General features: G+C 43.4%; 1 protein-coding gene across 1 annotated transcript in view; it reads right to left on the bottom strand.

Annotated features, from left to right (window-relative positions):
* Positions 1-520: 520 nt before the first annotated feature.
* PPM1L (protein phosphatase, Mg2+/Mn2+ dependent 1L) overlaps positions 521-26,363 on the bottom strand; it is a 99,069-nt gene continuing 73,226 nt past the window's right edge. Inside the window, exons 2-4 of the mRNA XM_050902516.1 lie at positions 24,269-24,443; positions 6,262-6,423; positions 521-1,581 (exon numbers count right to left, since the gene is read on the bottom strand). Of these exons, the coding sequence (XP_050758473.1) occupies positions 1,235-1,581; positions 6,262-6,423; positions 24,269-24,443 (684 nt within the window). The 3' untranslated portion in view covers positions 521-1,234. The remainder of the gene's footprint in view (positions 1,582-6,261; positions 6,424-24,268; positions 24,444-26,363) is intronic.

Genomic DNA, 26,363 nt, shown 5'->3' with positions numbered 1-26,363 from the left:
GCCCATGAAGCAGCCAGCTAAGTTAACAGATGTAGGGCAAACTCAGACTGTCATTGTTTAAACTTATAGTAGTCACAGGTTCCAAAATACAATTAAATACTGAAAGTTAGATCTAAACATATTTTTATCTAGATTTAACACAAGCTTTCATCTCTACAGTGCAATGACACTGCCTGGCATTTATACATTATACCAAAAAACGCTTCCAAAGTGGTCTTCCCCTGGATTAACACCACAAATTAATCTGCAGTGGTACAAGGAAGTCTTTAATAGGCTTGACTTCCACCTAGGTAGCTCTAAGGAATGCCCTGCTTTGATTAGTTTTCCAAACAGTCACTAACGAAATTAATTTTACCTTGCATTACTTTCTTTACATGCCTACGAAAAGTCCATGCCAAAAAAATGACGTACGGGTGAGTCTCGGTGAATGACAGACATTCTTCTATCACAACAGAGCTATTTTTTGATATAGAAGGTGTCAGACCTCAAAGTATTTTGCTGAAGTTGAACATTAGTTGGTTTGAATACAATATGGCATAGAAGAAATGTTATTAGAGTAATGCACAGACTGAATAAACATGTGGCTTCAGGTAATTCAGTACCTATACCTAATCACATGCTTGGCGGGGATTTATTTAAGGGGCGAGGGGGAGGTTAAAGCGAGAGAGCCAGTTCTGTGGTAGCAGGCTAATAAATAGTTGGCTCCTCTTCCTCCTTCCTATCAATAACAGGCCAACAATCGCAAACCTTTTCCTATACAACCTTATCACTGCAGATTAAAAAAGAAAAGAGATGAGAAACACGAGAGCATCGTTCTGAAGAGTCACACCTACGAGTGAAAAGCAGCATCATTCCTATCACTTGCCATTAAGCGGCAGCACTGCCCTGACCCTGCTGTGCGTCTGAACGAACCTTTGACTGTTAGAAATGAGAGGTAAGGAATCAAATGAGAAGTCTACAGAGGATTTGCAAAGACAATTCTGAAATGGAAGATTACAGTTAGTTTCTAAGGAGCAGCAAGGTCACAGGAGACAGGTCTATGTGAACAAACTTAATTCTTATAATCACGCAGAATGTAGTTGTTGTATTGCTCCTTTTGTTAAGCAAAGAACAAAGACCGGAGGGATCTGTTCCTTTTGTGTAGAATCTTAACGGTATTTACTAGAGCTTTCTACTACGTTTAAAATGTAAGAGTTTGTTCTCAGTTCAGAGTGAGGCAGAGAACCACTGGTAATTACTGTTCTTCTGTTTTGCCGCTATTCCTGAACTTCACCACCATCACTGTTATATTATCGGGACATCCTCTGTAAAAGGACTGTAGAACTATACTCTTTGCACCGAAGTGTGGTTCATCCAAGCGTTCCTTGATGAATCGGACAGCTTCCTCGTTGCTGAAAGCATCCCACAGACCATCCGACGCCAAGATCATGAACTCTGGCTGCAGTTTGTCCAGGTCAAAGGTAAGAATATCGGGGTCGGGAATGACAACATTCAGGTTCTTCAGAGGGTAATCTCCTAACGAGCGGGACATGGCCAGGATCCCCTGAACGCGCCAGGAGCCGTTAAAGCTGATAAAACCACCTGGAGAGAAACACCAACACTTAAAGCAGTTCTTTTTAAAGTTAAAGCCTGTCTCTGGATTCCTGCCAGACCCACCCAAAACTTCACCCTGCTGTACCCTGAGGCGTACAGAGGTTACGTATCTCAAAAAAGCAGGAGATGCCTTAAGTCAATCTCGGAGCGCTGCAGGGATGAGCTGGATTGTGGCCGCTCGTGCTGTTGAAACAGCTGAAGCAGAGGAGTCAGGAATGGGTCTGCTTTCAAAGGAAGCAGCTTCGTGCTCTCTACTCCCCCAGAGAGACCGACAAGTTATCGAACACAGGGATTCCTGTGCTACACAACTTACTGTTCAGAAAGCCTTAGGGCAACGTTAAGACAAAAATGCTGAAAGCAAATCTTTATATTCTTCTGTTAGTAAACACCTCCTTTTTCTATGTAGTTCACGTTTTCCCCATTTCAGAAGATCTATGAAGGAAAGAACACTGAAAACACCCTGCAGCAGGACTCACATCTCACTTTTAAGGCCTAAAGCAAAGAAGCAAGTGCAAAAACATTTATAGGTTCTTCTGTCAAATGGCCTTGAATGAGCTGTGTCAAAAAGGACCAAAAAACTGTTGGGAACAAACCGATCACGAAATTTTACTTCAAGTCAGAAAAATGCAGTGGGGGATCTCACCGACTGATTTTACCGTCACCAGGATTAAGGCTACTTCTAGTTGAAAATATATGATTTTATTTAGGGGTTGCTTATAGTGAGGTAACGTTTCGCACTGAAATCGATGACTCTGACACAGCCAGCACCCGGCTGCTGCACAGTCTGACTGTGCCAGGGAGGGAACTACACAGCGTGGGAGGTCAAAGCGTAAAACTGAGGCACCTTCAATTCCTGTGCATGCATCTGCGTGCCACTGTCTGCACTGTTTCATAGCAATATTCCTGTCATCTTAACATGAATGAAAAGTCACTTGAGGACAAATAATTTGCAAACACGGAACATTAAAATGTATGACAAAATTAGGTGAACCGTTGTCTTTTATATCTGCAGGCTGTCTGCTTTGGTGTTCTTACAAATGTCTTTGTTCTCGGTACTTATCAGAATGTTTTCAGCTCTGCACTTCAGCCTATGCGTTATTTGTCAGTCACCTCGTCACCTAAATCTTAACGATAGCGTTTCCATTCCTGGTTGGCTGATCTAATCTGTAAATTCCTTCTGCTTTCAGGTGAAACTACATTTCATTTAACGATTCATTGTTGTTTAAAGCTTGAAAATTTATTTGTGTTAAAACCACCAGAAACAAAACTTTTTAGCTGGGTGTTTTCATGAATACTTCTACGTTCACTTCTACTTCATACATTCACTTCTACTTCTCCGTTATGAAGATGTTTCCTTCCATAGCCAAAAAAAGGAAGGGCTCGTGAGCCTACTGCAACTCCTCTTGAGATATGCAGTCAAACCAACCTCGTCCGGCTGCTGCTGTGGGTTTTGAGGCCGCCTCGGTTGAATGTTACACAGCCACTTACTCATCAGCCCGGGGTTTTTTCATAAGCGATTAGGACTATAGTAACTGGAGTGTAATCACATGTACGTATTGGAATGACAGGGGAAGCAAAATGCAATTAAGAAGAGGCAGTTTTAAGTAGACATTTTACACACAATTAGAGGACAGCAATGCCTGCACCCGTTACTGTACTTACAGAGGAGCCAGCTGATGCTGCTGACTCGCTGCAGCACGCTTACTCCAGTCTTTGCAGGTCGTGCTTACGCGTACAAAGTGACTTTTCGGTGCCGTTCTCACGTGGCACCTGGAACTGCCTACAGCACAAGCTGAATTCCTGTGGTTTGCTGAAGTGTCTGTTGGCGCTTCTAATATTTGCTTTTTATAAAGCCATCCATACAGAATATGTAAAAATGCTCATGGAAAAGCAAACACTCTGCAGCGCTGGCTGCCACTGGAGAAGAAAAGGCATTAAAGAAATAGAAGCTTTTGGCAACCGCACAAATGTTGTGCATGTTAGTGAGAGCTGAGCTCAGAGGGTTGTGTTCAAGGTGAATGACTTAAATTTCTATCAGTGACAGTCACCTTGTGGCTCTACAACCAAGCGTTTCTTCACGAGCCAAACCCACGGTTGTTTCAAGGCCACTGTCTTACGCCGGTACTATATACAATGCTCAAGCTCCTCATCAGAAGGAGATGCCTTGTATTTTCTGGGGAAACCAGAATCCTTGTATCGCAAGATGTGCATTCCCCTGTCCCACAGGATCGGGACAGAGCGGTGGGACCCCCATCTCGTTCAGCTGCAAGACGAGCGGCACCGCGGCATTCGTGAGCGTACATCAGCCAGCCTCTTGTGAAAATAACAGTCTTGACCCAGACCCTGTGACCAGTGCCGTTAACTGCGGAGCCACGCCGCGCAGCAGGTAATTGCACAGGATGCGGCACCTCAGCTCGAAATGGAGGGCCCTGCCCTGCTCTCTTAGCTGCTGTCTTTCCTTTTGGCGTTCGGCTGCAGGCTTGGGTACCAGTGACCTCTCGCTGCACTGCAGGAACTCCCACGAGAAACCTGAGCGTCGGCTTCTGGGGCTTCAGCGCGAGAGCTGCTCCAGTCACGTCGGACTGATAAATGGAAAATTTTTTTCAGGTTGTGGGTTGACTAAGACTTTGTACAGAGTTGCTGGGAGCGGGGAAAAGAGAGGGACTGAATTAATTCCCCATCCACCGACTGCTGACAGCATCAAGCAGCGAGCCTCCTTAACATCCGCCGTGGCAGCAAAAAATGACGGATTAGTTTAGACTTGTCATCCCAATGTTAACGCCCCGCTGAAACGCAGAGGGCAAGCCACGCTTCTCTTTGAGCTGCTGTTTCAGGCTGCCTCAAATTGATTTATATCAGAATGAGGTTTGAAGGATATTTTCTCAACCGTGGCTATATGGATTTCACTTTTAAATGAAATCTCATCCTACTAACACGAATGTGCAGTCTTTTTATAACTACCTATAGGGCACTGGACAATGCAGCTTAATGGTGCAATGTAAAGTTGGACAACCGAAATGGAACATAATGATTGTCGCTTTCTTCAGTTCTACAAGACAAGAAAGCATCTAGATGGTGGAAAAAAGTCAGGTACTTTTGTCACAGTAGCGGTGTAGGCTTGATAATTCAGTTTGGGCACTTGGGTTCTATTTTACACTTACTGTATGTAAAGAAGGGATGTTCCAAAATGTAAAAATATAAATCCAGTATAAACTGGAACGTATGTTTTTAAAAGCACTATGAGGCCGTATCAATCGTGATAATACAATGGGGCAATAGGTAACGGAGAAGTGAATTCATTAAGTCACTAGGCTAGACAGAATATTTCTTGTTTAGCTGCAGATAGTTATAACATTTACCTGTCCATTGAAATAATTTCTTCCAAAGTTGGAAATTCCTGCAAAAATGCAGGTTCATTTTACATGGTGTTGTGTTATAAAGCCTCACTTCTAGACAAATGAAATAAATTATTTTTTTTTTCCTAAGTGAAGGCCTTCTCGAAGTGACCAATTGCATAGAGGCCCTGGACTTGGCTAAGAGGGAAGCAATTTTACAGACAAATCTCCAGATTTTATTAATACATCCCTCAAGTACAGAGTTGAAGCAAAGTGAGACCAAGATTTTCCTATTCCTTCTTCTTAGGATCTGTATAATTTTTCTTCCCCTGTGGGGAACATACGTGACTTCGGCTCTCTGTCTACCAGCAGGAAGGATCCCCGCTGCCCTTACGCCTCCTCGGCGATAAAAGCAAACTGAGAGGAAAGCGCACGTTGCACGTGTACGGGCGTTTATGCTGGTGTGAGCGTATTGATAAAGCGTAGGCTTTTAAAATGTTTTATACTCGGGGAAAAACTTGTTATTTCCACTTTACAGACGAAGACGTGGAGGCAGACAGGCAGCGCATCTCTGGAGGCAATGCTCATCGGTAGGTTTAACACAAACGAGAGGAACTTTTTTTCTTCATCAAATAATTTGCTGCTGCAGGCTGCTGTGGGAGCCAAACCAGAAACGGGTTCAAAAGAGACTTTGACAAATTCGTGGAGAATTGGCTATTAAACTTGATGATCCAAATGTAACTTCTAGCCCAGGAGGTCGCTAAACTGAGAAGTGATGAAAGGTAGGAAAGATTTATTGCAGAAAGGTTGCTGTTTCTTATATTCTTTCCCTATACTCCTGCTAGAATTTACATGTTTGTGCTCATTAGCAGTCACTATATGGGAACAAAAAAATAGCTTTGATGAATTAGATTCACGCTCTGCTCATTTTAGGAACTAAACCTCACTCAGCTTCGGACCCAGCCTCTCACATAAAGGCTGCTGATCGGTTTGGTGTGAAGAAGCCTGTAAGGCTGCTGCTCCTGTTTATTAATTTGCTCCCTGCAGAGATGACAAGGGAAGTGGCCGGGATGGTCAACTGGCTGTTGAAGATGAAGGCTGCTCTTCTTACTGCGACACCGGCTCATTAAGGGATAGGTCAATCTGCTTCCATTTCTCTGTCCGCACCACGACATCCCACTGAAAAGTGCTGTATTAATAATGGAAGATTTTATCTGCTGATGCCTCAGTCTAGTACTTTTCAGTCTCTCTCAGGGGGAAAGTCTATATTATTGACAGGGTAGAGAAGAAAAAAGATGAACCTTCAATCCAAAGCAAAAACGTTACGACTCACCAGCTCTTTTAATCCTCTTCCTCTCTTTCAGTTGGTAGGGCTTGTGATCGTGTGACAAGGGGATAGCATTCCCGTCCTTGTCACACAAGACTCCTCGCGAATCACCAACGTTGGCCACTGTGAGTTCTTTATCTGACAACAGCGCGATCAAACAAGTTGTACCTGGAAAAAATAGAAGGGAATGGGAAGCAAAACAAATATATGGGGGATATATATAGATATATAGATATATATCAATGAGTAGCAGGAAAATGTTCCTTCTACTAATAACGGCGGAGAGGGGCTGAAGTGCGAGGAGTGTATTCCAGTCTCCGTCTGAGAGCCAGCTTTTCCTAATGGCCATGGAAAGTAATAAGAGAAAAGTACAAATTAGGCCCAGAATTAAAAACTATGTTTTGCTGTTCCCATGTCAGTAGTTGAGTATCCCCTGACTGATATAAATAAAATAGCCAGTAATAAACAATTTGTGTTTAGATGCACTATGTTCTGAAGATTTATTTTTAACTTAATGGTCTGTCTTGCACAGCTCTAAACTTGAGCTACTTTTTTCACAAGACAGGCATATATATATATAATTTTTTGTAATTGACTGACACATGGCAGACCTAAATGGATATAGTTTCCCATTTGTTGCTAAAAACTCCTGCTAAACTGCACAACTTAATGGCTCACCTAACAACAGGACATGCAGAGGACCCCATGTACCAGGATCACCCGAGGAACCCAGCAAAATGAGCTGCCTGCTCAAGAAATACCTTCTCTGAAGGCTAAACCAGATTGCACCGAAGGGTGTGAAGAAGGCTGGGCTGAAAGGGGCACGTGCCGGCCGGGTGCCCACCCTGTTCGGCTGCAGGTGTCCGGCCTTAGCACCCTGGTGAACAGACCCGCTCTAACGCCAGAAGACTTGGTAGTTAAAATGCCGGTATCCAAAACACAAAGACAACAAAATAATAACGAGGGTACAAACTACTGCAGTGGGGTGCAGCTGGTCATTTAAGCAGAACAAAATGGGATTTAGCATTTGAGGTCAGCTCATTCTCTACCTGAACAAAAAGCTAGTAACTCTGCAAATGCATAAAGCTCTGCTACAATAAGAAAATTATAGCAATAAACGGCACCCTCCCTTGCTTTTATTTATGAAACTTTCCTTAACAAACGTTCAAGCAGCATCGTGCTGACAATCTGCAAGAGACTAGAGGGCTGGCGCCTGCTGAAGCTGGTCTGACATTTCGTCTAAACTTCAGAGAGAAAAAAGAACAGCCACCTTTGCAGTCTGGGTTGAAAACAAAACCTGTGAGATGTAAAACGGGGGCAAAAGTGACAGCCCTGTTGGATGGGAACGCAGAGCCAAAAACAACTCCAGAAGGATCCTGGAGTGCTGCAGGACAGAGCCCCACGTGCCGCACATGAGGCCGCGAGGCTCCGTGATCCGCTCCCCAGCTGATGCTTCTTTCCGAAGATCAGAGCCCCGGCTTTACCTGTAGCTGCCGTCTTGGCCTGACATTTGCATTTGTAAATTCATCGACTCTCCTGTGTGCAAGACCACCGCACTGCTCCGCAGATTGCCTTTCCCCCTTCCTGTGACACCAGCACAGCCTGTATTTTTCCTACAGGCAGTAGTAAAAATCATACATTTCCTAGTAAGGAAAATACTGCAAATAACATCCTAGAGCCCAAGCGTTTAGAAAGTAAAATGCTTCATAAATACAGTCATTATTACCACAATTTATATAAAAATGATAACATTGAACAGAGTCTTTTTGGTTATATGATCTGTGCGGATGAAAGAGAACGAGCGTCTGAAACAGAAGATAATTTCCAAAGTGATTTAGGAAGGATCAGTTGTTTCACGGTCCCTGACTGATGGCTGAGCTATCGTTAAGTCCCTGACCTCACGCTACTGCCTGCCATTACATGAGAAAGCAAACTTATTTTACTTTGTTTTCTTTTCCATCTATTTTTATTTCAGTCATTTAACCTTGTGCAGAGTTAGAAAACATCGTGCTCTTGTCAGCCGCCTCAGATTTAATGCAATTGCACAACGGAAAATTCCCAACATAAAGGGTCCAAAATTGAGAACACATGTTATATTAGTCCCTCGATGCAGCTGCCTGAATAATACCCTGCTGAGCAGTTTACAAAGAAAAGCACCAGAAAATTTAAAACCTGTACTATACTGGCTGCAGAGACAGAGGTTTTTTGTTTGGGGTTTGGTTTTTTTTTTAAAGTCAGGTGAGATTATTGGTGTTGTATTTTAGTATCAGACAAGGCACCTTGTAAAAGTCAAGGCTGCACCAGCTCTACCAGTTTATTGAAAGGAGGAAAAGTCACCAGAGTGCAAACAAGGCCTGATCAATACATTAAAAGGCATTAGAGAGCCCAGGCGTGATCCAGCTCACCCTGCAGCCGCTGGAGATCTCGTGCTTTGCGTGTGGCGTCAAAAAATCCTGCTGTTGCCTGGCTCCAGATCCCCGCTGGCGGGGCAGCTCGGGATGAGGACCAGAGCTCTTGGGCTCCGGATGGCCCAAGTTGGTTGAAATTCCCCCAGTGCCCTCGTTTCATCCTAATCCATTAGCAAAAGTGCAGTTAATCTCACCCGGTGCTTACCACGTCACTTCTTTTCTCCCTCTTTGCCGAGTTTTCCTTCTGTTTTCCAAGTCTCTCATGCCCCACAGCTTTCAGGCCGTCAGCACGTGTAACCTCTTCCCTTCCTCTTCCCCCTCATTGCTCTCTTCAACCCTGAATTTTTCCCCGTCCCTTGGTAAGAAATCACACCTCCACCCTGCCCTCACCTCAGACTCTCAAACGGCAGAAGTCCCTGGCCAAGGCTCTTCCTCCTAAACAACCGTCCTGCCCACACGTGCCTTCTCACTGCTTTTCCCAGTCCTCCCTCACCTTTTCCGTGGCTCTTCGCACAGAGTCGCTTTCTCAGACAAAACTGAGAAACAGGACTTCCCCTTCCTACATTTTAACCATTGCTTCCCCGTTTGTACAACACGTGCCGAGGTTGCTCACGTGCTGCCTCCCATTGACCCGTCTTCCTACTCTAATGACTTGATTTTAACATTTTTTATTTGTTATCGCCTCGTCCCTATGCTTCTCTGGCTCTTTTCTTTTGCAGCACATCTTCACAATGCCCCTCTAAAAAACCATCATTAGCCTTGATGATTTTTACAGCTACCACTGCTGTCCTATCTCACCTGTAAGCTCACTGAAGATGCTGTTTGCAGTCACTGCCTGAGGTTTTCCTTCCCTCCAGCTCCATGCTACACCTCCTCCAACGCAGCCTCTGCCCCAGGCTTGCCATCGAAACGGCTTCTGCCGAGACCGTAACAGCGTTTTGCAGCCGCAGCGCACACAGCGAGCTTCTCTCATCCCTCTTACTGCCTCCAGCACAGCCAGCTCAACGCTTCTTCTAGAGACACTTCTCTCCCAGTTTTCCCCTTCGCTTCTCGGATCGCAAGCATCTCTGAAGAGCCCTTCATCCCTCTCCTCTCTCGAGTCCAGCCTCTGACCGGCCCCCCCCGTCCCTCCATAGGCTGCCTTCTGCATAGCCCCGTCTGCCAAGGCACGCATCGCCAACGCTTCCGTACAGACCTCCGGACCTGCTTCTCCATCCCAGAGGGGTCTCTTCTCTCAACGAAACGGTCAGCCTGTTTTCTTTGCAGGTATTTATCCCAACACTTTTCACTGACCATCTCCTGCAGCCCGTTTTGGATGGGATGACATCAGAAACAGAGACCATCATCATCATCTTCAGAGAGACCAACACTGTCCTCTTAGTGTTTGGCCTAAAAGCATTAAACCCCAGAAGGCTAAAAGCTACATTAATTCCTGCACAGGTAGGGCTTGTGACAGCTCATCTGTATTAAACAGAAGTCTATGCAACAGGATATTAGTCTAATCTCATCTCTGGAAACAAAGCAAAGTGACAAGAGAAAGAAAAAACCCAAATGTAATCAATATTAATTTTTAAAGAGGGACTGAGAGACATGCAAAGAGACCAGAAAATGACAAGGTAGTGGCTGGAAGTGCACAAAGCTTCACAGGCGAAGGATGCGCAGCCTTTGAGACGGTCTGCAGAAGGAGGAGGTGGGCTGCACCGGCTGGGACCACTGTGAAGCTGCAAGGAAAAAGATCCCCAGTAACCTTAATTCGAAAGGGAATATCCCGGGTGCTCAGATGGACACGGCTTTCGCACTCTGCGTTTCATAGGCTCAAACACAGAGCTGGGGAAAATCTTCTGTTTACACAGCAGGAGCCCTGCACTACCCGGTCGGGCTTGCCGGGTACCAGCCCACACAGGAAAGCCAGACGCAGCTCACTGTCCCGGCGGCGGGCCAGGAGGATGCACGTGGCGTTGTCTGCACGGATAACTCCTACTTCATTGCCACCGCAAAAACGTCAGTGCTGGGTTATTGAACTGACGATGGAATAAACAGCTCAGACCAGTCCTGCCTGATCGGTGACTCCAAGTCAGATGGGAGGTATGTTAAATCAACCCACACAACCGCTTTTCGGGAACTCTGGATCCCCTTTCACAAACTGATGGTGTACATTAGCACTCCTGGATGCGTGACCACTGGAGAGTAGAGGTCTACCATACCCTTTGAGCAGAAATGCATTCAGAGCGACTGCAGGTCAAGAAATTCGGTACTTACTTGGCTGGACTGATTAAAAAACAAACAAAAAACAACTGAAAAAAACCCCTTCCCATCTTTTTTCAACAGTGCTCAAGCTTGAATTCACACAATAATTAAGCAAGAACTAGTATTTTCGAGCTTCAATAATCTCCAGAAGGAAAGATAATTACTCAGAACAGTGCAAAAAGCGGGATAAACAAAAAGAGAGATTTATATTTACTCTCCACTAGCAACTCACACTGCATGCAGCTTTCTCATTTATAAACCGTGCATTTCCACTTGCTTTACAAGGACTTTAAATCCTAAACAATAAGACTCCAGTAGTTTTCAGGGCAGATATGTGACGTTTTTATCATTAATATAGCTGTCCTCTGTGCCCATCTACCTCAGCTCCTCCCGTCGAGACCAGCCATGTGTCTCCTGAATTTCTATTTTACATGCTCTGCACATACACCTCAGGCAATGCAAATAAAACTTTGATTATAGCCTGTGGAATAGGCAAGGCTGAGAAAAACACCGTAAGTATATGAGGGAGGGTAAGGGAGTCTTTTGCTTCCCAGTCGCCAGGAATATGGATAAGAAGTGGTGTGAGACCATTAAGATCATGAAACGCCGCCTGCGCGTGCCCTCCAAGTGACCCACCAATTCTAATCCAAAGCCATAAAAATAAATCTAATTATCCACTGCTTATCTATAAGATAAGCAATGATAAAACCAAGCAGCGGACATTCACGTTTCATTCGTGCTACGGCAGTGAGAGGAACTGCAGGAATTGCAGGGGCTGAAGCCCCTTCCTTGCTCTGGCGCTCCCCAAGCCACCGTGTCTGCACAGACAAGGAGGGACAAATCAGGTACTGAAAACGAGAGTTCTTCAAACTGAAAAAAAAAGATCCCAACAACCTGTAGTGGGGGTGGGATCACTGTAAAACCTTTTGCTGGGACAGACCTTTTGCTGGATCGCAACGATCTGCGTGCCTCCTCCTTGGCTGGTTTCTAATGTGAGGCGCCATTTCTCACGTGTATTTTCGGCTTCTCTAATGACACTGAGCCTTCGTCAAAGGTTTTGTGAAAGGCCAAGCTAATCGTGCTCATTAGCACTTCTTCGTCCCTTACTCCTTTAAAGGTTATTGAAATGTTTAAATAGCTACACAATGTCTTCTAGCGGAAGCTATGCAAGTTAGAGAAAATGCTATTATAATCTCCAAAATATTACACAATTTCGGCAAATTACTGGGCTAACCACCTGCGAATGACATGAGCTGCTGCTCGCTCATGACACCTTTCAAAAATACATGTGCGTTTTTAAAGTACCCACCTCCTTTCCCTCAAACGTCTTGCAAGGTATATGGGACTGAACTGCCTACACATCGTACAGGCATTCATCCCTGAATCCCCTCGGTGCTGGTGCTGCCTACGAATGAGCTGCACTTGCCCCTTCTTTCAGTTAACAGAATTCTTCTGCAAAAGTCAATTCTGTAAAGCACGAACCTAAAAAAAAACCCATTCTGAAAATTCAAGGTCTCATAATTCCTCAATCATCTCAACATAATTTTTTTTCCCGACATTTAAAAGGACTCCCTCTTTTAAAATAGATTAAAAGAAACATCAGGTTCTTAGAAATATATAGAAATCACTTCAAATCTTTCTAAGATCGTAGCTTAATTTCCATCACGAAACTATTCCTACCTGGCTGTATGCAGTACTATTTCAAGATTTTATATTTGAAACAGAGAACCATATTGTATTTCTATTTAAATCGATCCTATTTCCCTGTCTAATCAATGACTATGTATATATAACTCAATCCTGTTCATCATTCATCATATTATATTCATCATATACAGTAATTTGGGATACACTTACAGACTAACAGATTGATGTAGATGAAGCGATGTAAAAAATACCTAAAAGTGTCTTCCAGGCAGGAAAACAAGAGCTGGAAGGAAGTTTTGTCCATCAGGTAACAAAAGTTAATTACTGAAAAACGGAAACCCTTTTGGGCAGCCTCTCCATCTTCCAGACTGCTCTGACATTGCCTCATCAATACCGCCACGGAAATGGGGAGCGCTCCCACCTCTGCGCTATCCTGGCACCGCGTGATTCATTTCTTGTCCGTATGAAAAATAATCTTAATACAAAGGGAATCTCCATTTCAGTTCCAAAGTCGATTTCTTGGCATCGCTCCCATATTTAGTTTCACCTGAACGTCCCACTCAACCCTTTAATAAGCTAGAAGTAGAAAGATGTTGAAAATGGTTTTTTTTTTTTCTGGTTAGAAGTTTCTGTATGTCACCAGGTTAACTAAAGTGCAGAAAACCACACGTGCAATCTCCTTTGTGGACGGGCTCGGGCGTTCTGCAGCAGTTAAACCTCCCGTGCAGCCTTGCAGTGATATGACAAGAAAAAATGCCTACGCTAAGGTCTGTACATGAGAGGAAAAGAAATCTCTTGCTGACACTTCCCTGTGAGCCTTCGATATCCTCGGGGTGAACCACGGTCTGTGTGGTCAGTGCAACACTTAGCGTTTGCACACAAGCTGCAAAGTCTGAATAATTCTGATTGTAAGAGCTCCTGAAGCACTGGAAACTAAAATGACTGTAGACGATCATGCAATGTAGTGTATATACAGCTAGAGATCCTCCTACCGCTATTTCAGACCATATTCCTACAATGGCTCTAATCAGCTGCTACATAAGCCAAGCAACAAGAGCGAAGGGTCTAGCTTAGCGTGAGGTTTAGAGATGTCAGGCAGAGCAGACAAAGTGCAGCCCGCAGCTCACTGACTGCGCTGAAACGACGGCGAGCATGCAGCATTCCCTTGCTGAAAAGCACAGGTTGTATAAACTGAGAGACAAAAGTTACTGCTTTCAAATAGCAATTACACCTAATTTTATTTTTTTTTCCGCCTGATCTGTTGTTGAACATGTTTTCTTCAATTTCTAGACCTCTACGGCAGAACTAAAATTTAGGGGCAATTTCGTGTAATTCATCTCCTTTGAACCGGAGGTATCCAATCTCAGAACAAAGCGGTGGGATTTCTGTCGGGTCAAATGGCCGGCAGAAGAGGAGCCGGAGGATATCACAACTCTTCCAAGCCCTGCAAGATACCCGCCTCTGTTAACAAAAGCTGCTCATGTGAACCTAGGGTGTTCAGGAAGAAGCTGTAAGTTTTCCATTGAGAAAGATAAGGGTATTCCCTCAAAATAACAATACCTTAACTTGCCCAAAACTGGATAAAAGTTTAAAACCAAATAAAAGCTGCTGTGCTGGTGGCGGCACAGGGACAGCCGATGCTCAGTGATTTTAAGTGTCACCAATAAGGTCAGCAATGCCGCTGTTCCACATGCTGCCCCACGACGATGCATAAGAGCACGACTGACCTTATGGAGTTAGAAAATGTTACACTAGATGCTCAACAGGCTTTTATTAGTGACATTCAACTGTAACAAGGCCTGTAATCACATGGAAAAAGTAGGAGGAAAACGCAAATCCCACTTGGGAAAAAAAAACCCACCAAAATAATTAAAAGCATCCAATTTGTGCCGAGTCCTGTGACATCTCTGGCTTTACCCCAGTCCTGCCTAAAGGATCAAGGCTGCAAAATTTCATTTGAACCCCAGGAATTGACCTGCACTTTCCTGAAGTGCCTGAGCCATAAATACCAGACTTAAAGCAGCAGCTATAAATAAGGTGTCAGCGGGTAAGCACTAAACTGAACTCAAGACATATAATCAGCAAATCCTTCACAAACAATGTAACTAACGGCTAGCTTATGGATGCCGCGCACATCTCCGCATCACTCAGCCTTAACGAGGCTGTTCAAAAATCCCCGTTGCGGCTGGCAATCGTATCCGACAAATGGTTTTTACTACAACTGCGTTATCCCTCGGCTCCTGGGGTCAGGTTTTACGAAGGACTAACACCCATCGGCGGCAGGACCGTCTATCAGGTTGCAGGTAATTTCATGGAGGACCACTGTAAATATCTGCCGCGCTCTCCAGCTGGCCCTGAGGCACTTGCATGACGGATCACTCGCCTTAACTCCTGAACAAATAAGGAATTTATTAGTATATAGGTAGAGCTGTACAGCAAGGCGGTATTTAAGAGTTATTTATTCAGCGCCCAAGGTGCATCGCCAAATTACAAACACAAACGTACCCCGTCCAAAGGGACTGCAATCTTACTTTGTATTTCCTGTGCTGGCAGAAGAGTGGGAGCGAGACGAGGAGGGAAAAAGGGGTGGGGAGTGATAATGTACCAGAATTATACACAATTAAGGAGGTTTGTGATTTAATTCAAGATCCTCACTCTGTCCCCATCCCCTCCACTATCCAACACACAAAATTCGCTGCTGCAGATTTTACTGAGCTGTAAATTGAGGCTGGCTGGCCTGAGCAAGGCTAGCAGCTTAAATCAAGCTGGTGACTCTTCCCCTTTTCAGGTTAATCAAACTCAGGGGCTAATCATCTTCCAACACCCGGCCAAAAGTCACCTCGGACCGTACTTTTTTCCTTCTAGATTTTCCATTTGTATCTTCCAGTTCTCTGTATCAAACCCTGCTTGGCCCAATTGCAAATGCAAAACCTCCCCATCTGCTGAATGTCCATTTTTTGGGGGGCAGAGCTGTCACCTTGGAAATCATCCTCCCGGCACGCCGCTGAGGGAAAACAGCACAGTCTGGGGGGAACTTTTGTATGAGATCAGCAAATCCAACTGGCAGCTGGAGCCCAGGCGAACACCTTTCCAACGATACGCTCAAGCTGTCGGCAGACAGCGGCTGCAGCCCGTAATCCCAGAACTGCCTGGAAAAGATGCACACGGAGGGAGCAAAAAGCACCGACATTGCCAAAACTTGGCCACTGCCACTGTTAGAAAGGTATGAAGGCACGAGGAAGAGCCAGTTTTTCCTTGTTTATGACCAACTTCTTTACCTTAATGGGTTGTTACAGATTATGGATAGGGTTTTAAATAAAGCTTCGCTTGAGAACAGAAAGCCTCCTTTTGTTCCTGCTCCTTTTTCCTCCTACATCTCCCCATGTATAATTCAAACACTGGGAAATAATGGAAAAGGCTAACAGTGATTGATTGTGGTGTGCAATGCAGTTGTGCATGCAAAGCAGGGCTTAGCATGAGCTGAACGCTGCTGCAAATGGGGAGGGCGCAAGGACAGATGACGCAAAGATGTGTGCAAGAGCGCAAGCCGTCTCCAGAAACACAGCAGCGCCCTTAGATCATAAATCCCTGTGCATGTGCATGTTCCGGACGTTATTACAACATATTTTCTTCTCAATGATTTTCCTATTAAAATGTTTTCAAAAGAACGCAAATGTTAGCTTTTTGTATGCGATACGGCAAAACGAGGAGCAGTGAGACTGAAGATATTCATTTCGATACTAAAATCTAGCAATTGTGGGTGTAATGAAGGGTTTTGCAAAGGTGTAGCCGGTGATGATTTTGTGCCGCTCCACCTTGCTACAGCAATGCTGTTTATGCTTGTCCGGGTAATGAAGCAGGAAAATTTAATAAGGATCTCCGAATGGTCTGTCAGGTTTGTAGGCAGAACAAACTTTGCTGCCTTCACTGCTACTCACAAGACCCTTCAGGCATTTATCTCTGCATCCATGAGCAGGTGACAAACCTCCGCCGAGATGGATGGCTTTCTTCCAGAGGCCTGGAACAGATATTCTCTCTGCCTACACTGAATTTGCAGCAAGCTGTGTCTCCAAATGCTATCTCTGTCTGATATCTTTTTAATCAGTAATAAATAAATGAGATAAATCCATGCTCACGTCTGTCTACTCATGCAACAACACGTGCGTCTGAAACTGAGGAAGAACACTACGGTACTGACAGCGACCATCTCAAGTGGTGGTGCACGTCAACTGAATCTATAGGTTTTCAAATGAAATCTAACAAAACTTTATGCAAAATGAACCTCAAATAGTGATTTTAATTCTCCAGAGCTTACATACTTATCAAGTCTTTCATTAGGCCAAAGATACAAACAGGGCAGACGGTAATCAGGCGGTGATAATGCAGCATCCCTGAAAAAACCCTTTAAAAGGTTGGAGGAGCAACCTTTCCCGAAGGCCGGAGACATCAAACCACTGGGCACAACCCAGAACCGACTCTACCACAAGTTATGACTGAATTAAGTAACCACCTAAAAATAAGTTTATGCATTTAAGATGCTTTCCAGACTTAATAGATAAGTACACAGAAAGGAAATGGTCCGTTAGTAATAATTAGTATTAAAACCATTAAATGGTTTAAAAACCATTTTCTATTACACTTTTGAATCTCAGCACTCTGCAGGGCTGTCTTGGTTTCTTCTCTTTCTGCAGGACTTTGGTAATAGCAGGATTTTTAATTACTTTTTTTAATTGCTACAAATGTATAAATACCAAGTGAAGAGTACATGGCATTTATACAGTAAGACTGAAAATAGTTACTTATGCTTGAGTGAGAACAGAACGCTTCACGTGATTAATAAAAAAAATCCCTAGCTTACTGACACAGCCCTGTAGAGTCACCATTGCACCTACACTGCAGAGAGGTTTCACCAAATATATAAAAATATATTTTTTTGGTTTTACCAAATATATAAATATATTTACCAAATACTCCGAACCAAGTATTGTTAGCGTTTATGTCGGTTCTGAAAAATCAACTGCTAGCTGACAAATTTAAATAGCTAAATACCTACTTCAAAAATTGATGAGGAAGTGAAAAATATTTCACAGGCAAGCAGGCACCTGTCAAAGTGCTATTTCTGCTCTGAGCTTCTGCTGAAAGGTTATAATTATATGAATAATAAAAATTTATTTTAATGAAGCAAAAGAATACAACACGCTTGGGCTGGCTTAAATACATGCCTGTTGTTTACAAACATTGCCAATATTCTAGGGAGCTGGAAGACCACAACGTAAGAAATAAAGAGTCGCGCAGTTTGCATTGAAGCTCCACCCTGAAATGTAATTTAAATGGTTTTATGTGTACACCTACAGAGACACTTAGGCTGGCGTTCAGCTCCGAACTAGAGCTGCCTACCTGTATTTTACCTGTGGGCAAAAGGTAATTCACAGCCAACGGAAACAAGCGGGCACGTTTAGGATATGACTCTTCACATACTAAAGCAGATGCTTAAAATAAAGCCATGAATCACACTAGAAATGTCGTTTTCTTTCCAATGACTATTGAAGAGCTCTGGAGAAGTTGCTCTGAATTTGATGTCTATATCGCAGGTAGCAAAAGGTAAAAGAGACCAACTCTACTCTCAGTGACTGCCCTATGATTTCTGCTGTAGGTACTGGTCCTCTGCAGAAAAACAGAGCACTGGTTCACGGCGACCAAGTTTAAGCTGTATCTTTAACGTGTAAAAGAAATTAAATAAGCCAAAGAAAGCGTGGAGCGTAAAGCAGAGATTAAATAAATTCAGCAGTAATCATCTGGCTATAAAGAGTAAAACTGCTACTGTATTATTTGGAAAAAGCACAACATCGAGTTCTCACTGCAGCGACTGAAGACCCAGAGAAGGGAGTTGCTTTAGATCATGTTCTTGAGATCAAATACTTAAAAATCATTTAAAAACCGAACCTGAGCTGGGGAGAAAGCAGCCACCCGCGGTGGCCCGCAGGCCACTCTGGTTTTCTCCTTGTCAGAAGGAAGCCTCTGGCACAGCAATAAACGTTGCCCAACACATTCCAGCGCTGTTAGTTACACATCTCCTCTGTCGATGTGTTTGCAACACATCAGAAAATAAATGTACTGGATTGCTACACCTCTGTCCAGGGGGGCTCACCACAGCACACAGAAATCCTACCCACTAACATCTCTTGAGATGACAGAAACACATCATCTACTATAACCATCCTTTGCCTGTCCATGCTTTTTCTTCAGAAAAAGACTTGGTTTCTGGCTCTTCTCTTCCTCGCAGCTTCTTTATGGCTCTCCTGTTTTTGTTCTTGCATATTCTGTGCAACCCATTGCCTTTGCAACTGTTGTTTTTATCATGTTTAGTGTATGACTTTCCTTCCTGCTCTTTAAATCCCTCCTAAAAACTTACATAAAGCTTTTCAACCATTTTTTAGGCTCAGGTCATTTCATTTTTGGAAGTATTACATGTTCTTGCAGGACCGTTATCACTGTGTAATTGTGAGATTACAGATGTCTGCTCTTCCCAGTGCTGTCAGCAGAGCAAGCCCATACTCTGCCTTACTGGTAATGGCTGTAGCCGAGACTGGAAGAGAAATATCCCCGAGACTCCTTGTCAGGACAAGGATTTAAACACCTGACGAGTCACCACTACTGAAAGTATGTTCCCATATTTCCCCAAAGACCAAGCCCTCTGTGAAAAGGACCACTCAACCACATACCAAAAGCACAGTCCAAGCATGAATGTGCATTATAAGACAATTTTTTTTTTTTTTAATCTTAAAGAATGACTTAACAAACCCAACAGATTTCTTTCTGCATTTTTAATAGGTTACTGCTGAGCAGAGCCACCTCGGGATAAACATCACAGCAAAGATAACTTACTTTATCTTTACTGCGATGTAGCATAATGATGACTTTACCTGGTAAAGCTCTTTGCAGTGGGAAAAAAATCCTTTCCCCAGCAGAGTATTTATTATCCCAAATTATAGGATATATTTCTGGTGCAATTTTACTGCTTTAATTTTCTCATTTTCTCCTTGTAGTCACTTTCTCTGGGGGAAAACACCTGCCTGCGCTGCCAGAAAGGGAGCACCGTAATTGAAAAAGGGGCATCATCGGCCCCTCGATGATTAAAGTTAACCTTTTCCCAGTGTGACCGCACTAGCATGGACTTTTGTGTGAAGCAGATGGATTTGCCAGCCTCTTGGGCTGAAGTTTAATCTTGGATATTTTTGCTTTTCTGTATTTTTGCCAGCAACGGCAAATGCTCACGGGACTGGATCTATGCCGGGTTGCAGTCCTGAAGTCGGAATGAAGGTCTGAGCCTTGGATTTATGCTCGGAGCCGGGTTTCACAGCTGCAGCTACTAGAGAAACCAGACCCAGTCTTCTGCGAGGCACAGAAATACAGGCTGAATACGAGGAGTTGATTTAATTCCTTATCTATTCATTATATACTAAATCGTGCCGGGAGTGAGGAGTGGAGGACGATGCATCATCCGCTTTGAAGGACCGTGTGATTCCCAGGGAGAGCACAGCACCTGGGCACGGCTGGGGAAGGCGGAGTACAAACCCTCATCTCATCCAGAGACAAAGTGCAATGTGTTGGAGTGCTAATGGCCACATTTTATCTCAGCAGAAAATAAATTTTGTTGCTAAAATTGGAGTATTCAGGCACTTTGGGACATGGACTGCTAGCATAAAAACTCGCTTTAAGAAACACTACGGTCCTGACAGCGACCATCTCAAGCAATGGTGCACATCAACTGAATCTAAAGGTTTTCAAATGCGATCTAACGCAAACTGCATCCGCAGGGAGAGGTGCGCAGGGTCCGGCCAGGCACGAGCTTTTGGTCCTCCCCGGGAGGACGGGTGGAGGAGCAGCCACCCAGTTTCCTTGCAGGGGGCTCCAGGAAACATGGGGCACCCTGGCAAATATTAGCTAAGCAAACATGTTTTGGGCTGACATCTGGCTCTGGATATAGTGCCTAAATATCAGTATCTTTCACGACTGCTTCACGGCAGGGAAAAAAGAAATTAATCTTTTTTGTCGCACAATAATGAAACTCAATTTCTACAGGACTCTGGGGGAGAGGAGCCATCCATTAACGAAAAACCTATTGACCACAGTACAAAACCACCACCAGAATCTCCTAGCAGGCTGTAGCTATCTGGCACACCAGAGTTAAATGCCAAAGTGCCTTTAAATATCCTAAACTTGTATTTGTACAGAGTAGTCACTGACCACCCCAGATGTTTAGAGATGCTATAAATCGAAGGAATAGGATTAACATCCAACAAAGCTTCAGCGGGAAAAAAGTATTCTTGCACAAAATTGACCCAGCCTTAGCTAGTCAAGAATGCCACTTTTTAAACTAAGGGATTTAAAGATTATGAGAGGATTTGTACCCATCTGCCACTTTTGGCCTGCTTTCATTTTATAAAGCTTCCTTAGTCAAACTTCACTAAAAATCTTGTCAACATTTGACTATTTTTAGATGAACTCATTTTATTTGGTAGCTCTGATATACTGATTTCCTAAAGGGAAAGATTTACAAAAAGAGGCATTAGGATGTCGAGTCCATTGAAGCTGCATGTTATTAATATTGCATGCTGCTACAAAGGCCACATTAACATGCAAAATTGTACCAGAAGCCCAAGCCATTTCAGTGCAGTTCTGTTTTATTCTGGCAAATGGATGCAGCTGAATTCTACCCGCTCGGGGAGACATCCCTGGGGCGAAGGGAGTTAGCTGGGGGTGAGCACTCTGCGAACCCTCGGAAAATGGCCCTTCCAGGAGGGACGGGCAAGGTTTCCTGGATGGAAAAGGTCTGCTCCCTTGCTGTGGAAGTGCTCCCCTACATGCAGCACCCTGCTACAGTCAGCTACTGACCCCTCGTATCACGTACCTTAAACATTTAACTTTCTAGTTTCCCTGGCTGACACGTAGCAGAACTCCAACTGCTCGTGATTACAGAAATTAAACCCTTGACAGTGCTCTCCGGGATGGGCTTTGTTGATGTCTCACGCAGTCCTCTGCCAGACAAAGTTGTATTTTCCCCTTACATCACAATCACTTTTATTTTCACAATTTTGATTTTTAAAGATTGCTTTCTTCATTTTGTATGTACCACCAGCAGCTTGATCTTCTCACTGAATTGACTTTGATATGGAAAAACACTAATAAAAGAAAAATGTCACCAACACAACTGCTCGAGCGCTGAATAGCTGGAGCACTCGGGATCACGAACAGCTGCTGCAATTATATTTAACTGCCCATTTTCTGTTCTTTGCTCACAATCAGATCTTACTTCAAGAGCAGGTAGCAGCATTTCTGCTTTTGTAGTAAACAAGCGACTTGATTAGAATGACGAGCGGGCTCCGTCTCCGTGATCTCTAGAGGTGTCTCTACCTGATTGGGAAGCTGAAATTCTGGCTTTTTATTTACAGCGAGCTGCGCTGTCTCTCTGTTCTGAATGTGTGTATATGCTGGGACTTTGATAAACCAGTTATTTATGTAGCTTCTCATTTCCACAAGATTGTTTTATTACATGATATAAATCCCCAAATGCGTGTTTCAAGCAGTTTTAATCTTTATTTTCTCTGTACAAACACGCAGTTTTCAATAAAGGAAAATGCTTGCTTTTTCTTCTGACAGGAGTCACTAATTTCCTCCACTGCATTTTTTCCTTCCTAACAAACTTCTATCAATCAAAATGACTGGAGAGATAAGTGACCAAACCAGGGAAAAAGATTTACATGATTCATTGGACTGGTAAATTCTGCGTTAAAAAAGATAAACAGAAGCAACAGAAAGCAACAACTTTCGAAGCTTATTTTTTATGCATCATTAAAAACAGGCCGTATGTGATTAAACAAATATCCTGCGCCCTCATTTTAACTCTGCTGTCCTTCAAGAACTCATATGACTCCAAGCTCCTTAAGTACATGATGTGTAGTCCGCAAATGGCACCGTACGAGGCTCGAGAGCATTCGAGATCGAAGCAGCTTAAGAGAATCAGGCTTATTTATTGGGTGAGCATGTGAATACAATTGATAAAGTAATAGAGCATTGTAATTACTTGAAGTTACTAAAGGTCACAGCCCTGTAAGTACCCAGAATGCACAGGCTGCAAATGGTATTTTAAGTTGCTCGAGCGCCTTCGAGATCAAAGTAGCTTAAGAGAATCGTATTGCTAGTGAGTGGGAGTCTGAGTAGGAGTCTGAACAAAGTTGATAAGTAGTTTGAGCATTTTAAGTACTTCAGGGCACTGCAGTGTGAGTACAAAGTAACAGGACAAAATAACACCAGCTTGTTAGTGCTTGGTTTTCCAGAGCTGGACTAATGACGAGAAACTCAGATGATGGTAATTTTAGCAGGGCGGCACCAACCAAACAGAAGAGTGATCCGCTCGGGCTGGTGTCTAGCAAACACGATCTAAACAGGATGAAAACCCCACTTATGAGTTCAAGGCTTCTGCCTAAAACAGCTGGAAGGAAAACTCAGAGCTGAGCTCAGCGCGATTCCCCAAGGGCACCACAGTGCCAGGTACGGTCAGGGGAACAACAGAACAAGAAAGTGACACCAGAGATTAAGAAAAACTCAAAATGGGGACGTACTAAGTATAAACTCTCTTTTTGTACTACAAGGCTGCCCGAGGCTGGTTGGTAGGGCTGCAGATGAAAGGAGATGGTGTGTTGCAGCTCTCAGCCACAAGCGGTTAAAGTGGAGAAACAGAGAGCAGCGTCTTTCAGCTAGAGCTAAGAACTGAAGGATGCCGAGAGATGCGCTGCTGGGGGGAGCGCAGTGAGGCAGGCATGCACACACCTGGAGTGGAAACACACGGCTCGTCCATACAGACCTCCGTACGCACTGCCAGTCCGCTCGCTGCCATGAATACTAATTCAGCAGTGAAATAATGAACTGTTCTTTTTGTTTGATTCTTTCTTTACAAGGTTGCATAGTTAATTTCAACTTATCTAAACGCTGAGAAACTTGGTAAGATTGAGGAGAGCAGACATGTAGCAGATATTGGTGGCTATTTTGGAAGATCAGTGAAAAACATCAACAGCTTCTCTTTTTTTCTCTGTAACTGTAAAGAAGACCATGCATCAGGACAACTCTGTGAAGGATCCAAAAGCTGGAAGACATTTCTAACTATTTTAAAACAAAATGCTAGTAAAAAGTGTTAGCTATAACTAAGAAAACCTCCAAATTATTAAGACGTATATATCAAAACTGAAAACCCCTGTAACTGCACCGTTAAAATGCCCCCAACACTCTACAAATTATCTGGTTTTGGCTATCCACATGCATCATGTCACATTTAAAAATCAGATTCTGTGACTACCCAGTACACGCTTAGCTAAGTAAGCCCAAAGTGAGGGAGAAACCAGCAGAAACCAGGTCGCACCACTTGCAGAGACAATAAAGAGGCACGGCAAGATCAATCAACATCAGTGCACTACAAAGCACAAAGCGCTGTTAGAAAAATAACTGTCCTTTCAGCTAGTTAGTATTCCATCACTGAAGTGGAAAATTTTCTATCTCAACTTGATTTTAGGAGAAAGAAATGTTTCACCGAGTCACCTCATACCTTTGAGGACAAAGTTCAATTTGCCAGCACGAGCACAAGTGTTCAGGAGAAAGACTGAAAATGAGCAATTTTTTTTCAGTAAAATGTAACTTTGAAAGAAACACAAATATACCTGCTTCATCGTAGGATACAGTCAATTTTTCCAGCATTTCTCGATCAATTGATAAAATCTGCTGTTCCAGGATGGTTTGGTAAGACAGCACACTGTTCTCCTTGTCCTTCTCATAGTCTTGAAGATGTTGTTTTAGGACTTCAGGCAGGCGAGACTTCACATATTCTGCTGCTGACTATGTAGAAAAGAGGCAAAGGTTTAATTAATACATTTTCTTTTGAAAAGCTTTATGCGTATCCATAGCAATTTTTCTTTTAATTTAAAGCATTCTCAAATGTAACTCCTCACAATAAAACACTCTTAATGCTACTAACTCCAGGGTGCAAAATCCACAGGTCATTTCTCTGCCAAAATGACCCCTGCCCACCCAAAACTTCCAGGGAGTCGGGGATATAATGGACCAAATTCCCCTGAGCTGAGGCATAACGCACTCTTCAGCAGGGAGTTTATGGCAGTCCAGAAAGACTTACCCATGCTGGACTAGACACCTACATACCACAATAGCTCAACTTCTCCATCGTTAACATATTTTGAAAATGAAATGAAATATGTCGTCTTTATTCTAAATTTTAAAGTACAAAGTGACAGAGTGGAATCACTTCACCTGCTATTGATACACAACCAGGCTTGGACAGCGAGATAGAAGTGAACATTTAACGGCATTAAAAAAAGACATATACATACTCACGCATCCACACACAGAAGATTCTTATAAATTTTTTTCTCTGACTGCTGAAGGCCATAAGGAAACAAATTAACACAAGGTGGCATGGTTGTACCGATGTTATGGAGCCTTGTGCAAAAACATAAATGGTAGTAACTAATAAGAGCATCTGCCTTTGGAGAGGTGTCGGTCCCCCCAGGATCCCTGCCACCACTGGAACAGCTCTCTCCCTCGGGGCTTGGGCTCAGACACTTTGGTGAGATCCAAACACAAACTAGCTTTCTGGTTTTTAAGCACTAGCATCCCTCTCCTGCAAGTATTATACTCCCACTATAAGAGGGAATAGAAAGTCCCTCTTTCTGGCATGGGTTTGGGTTTTTTTTTTTTTCTTTCCATCTCTGATACAAGCGCAACTGGAAAAGGAAGACGTAGCAAAGGCTGCTGCAGCTTTCCTACCTACCTCAAGAAAAAAAGAGAAAAATAAATGATAACGTGGTTGTATTATTTCAGGCCTGGAACTGACCAGAAGTTACCTCTACTCAGCAACAGGCTCTTCCTGGGTTTATATTTAGTTTTCCAAAGTCAATTGCCGATTCAATTGCAACCTTAAAATATCACTGAAGTTGTGTTCCATTTTTCTGCAAGCTAAGCCATGTGAGATGAATGAAATTATTCTAGGAAAACTGAATGAACTCTCCACATGAGTACAGCATATTTAATGTTACATTTTAATATGGTTTTCTTCCAAGGGAAGGCCAAAAGATACACTGTATACTAATTATTTTAGTCCAAGTTCAGGCATTTGTGTTTAATGTTTCCTTCGAGAAGAGGTTTTACTCTGCGGGGGAGTATTTTTGTGCTCTCCCTAAGGCAGCAATTCTAAAGTGCAGAAAACAAAAGAAGAATTTATACATATTCATTTTCTGAAATACATCTTGTGCCAGCCGAGTGAATATTTGTATACTACTGGCTGTGAACAAGGAAGGAAAAATATTCATCCTGTCCCAAAGATCTTGCAGCCCAAGTAAAAATCAAGAGACAGATGGGTACAAGCAGATGGGAAAACCATCGGGACCATCGGCCGTGGTCGGCGTGATGGACAGCCGTCACGAGCCACGTGCAGCCCCATCGTCAAGTTTTTCCACAGGCATCGCGGCCGAGGATTACACCGATTTCAAGTGTGATCTCACAGGTGGGGATTTCTCCCCCCCAGTGAGAAGCAAAACCCAACACTCTTGCTTAGCCCGCTGCCTTTCACATTACATCTAGATGTTATTAAAGATTTAAACTGTAAAGCAATGATGAAACCGATACAAACTCCTCTCCTTTTCTAGCAAGAAAGGTGATCAGCCACGTCTGAATAATTACATCCCTAGCTGCACTGCAGCGATGAGACAGATAGTACTATATTCTATTCAGTACAGAAGTAAT

This window comes from Gymnogyps californianus, chromosome 10 (assembly GCF_018139145.2).
Source record: "Gymnogyps californianus isolate 813 chromosome 10, ASM1813914v2, whole genome shotgun sequence".
NCBI classification, from domain to species: domain Eukaryota; kingdom Metazoa; phylum Chordata; class Aves; order Accipitriformes; family Cathartidae; genus Gymnogyps; species Gymnogyps californianus.
Note: the sequence above shows the minus strand (reverse complement) of the source record. Positions and strands in the feature narration are given on the sequence as shown.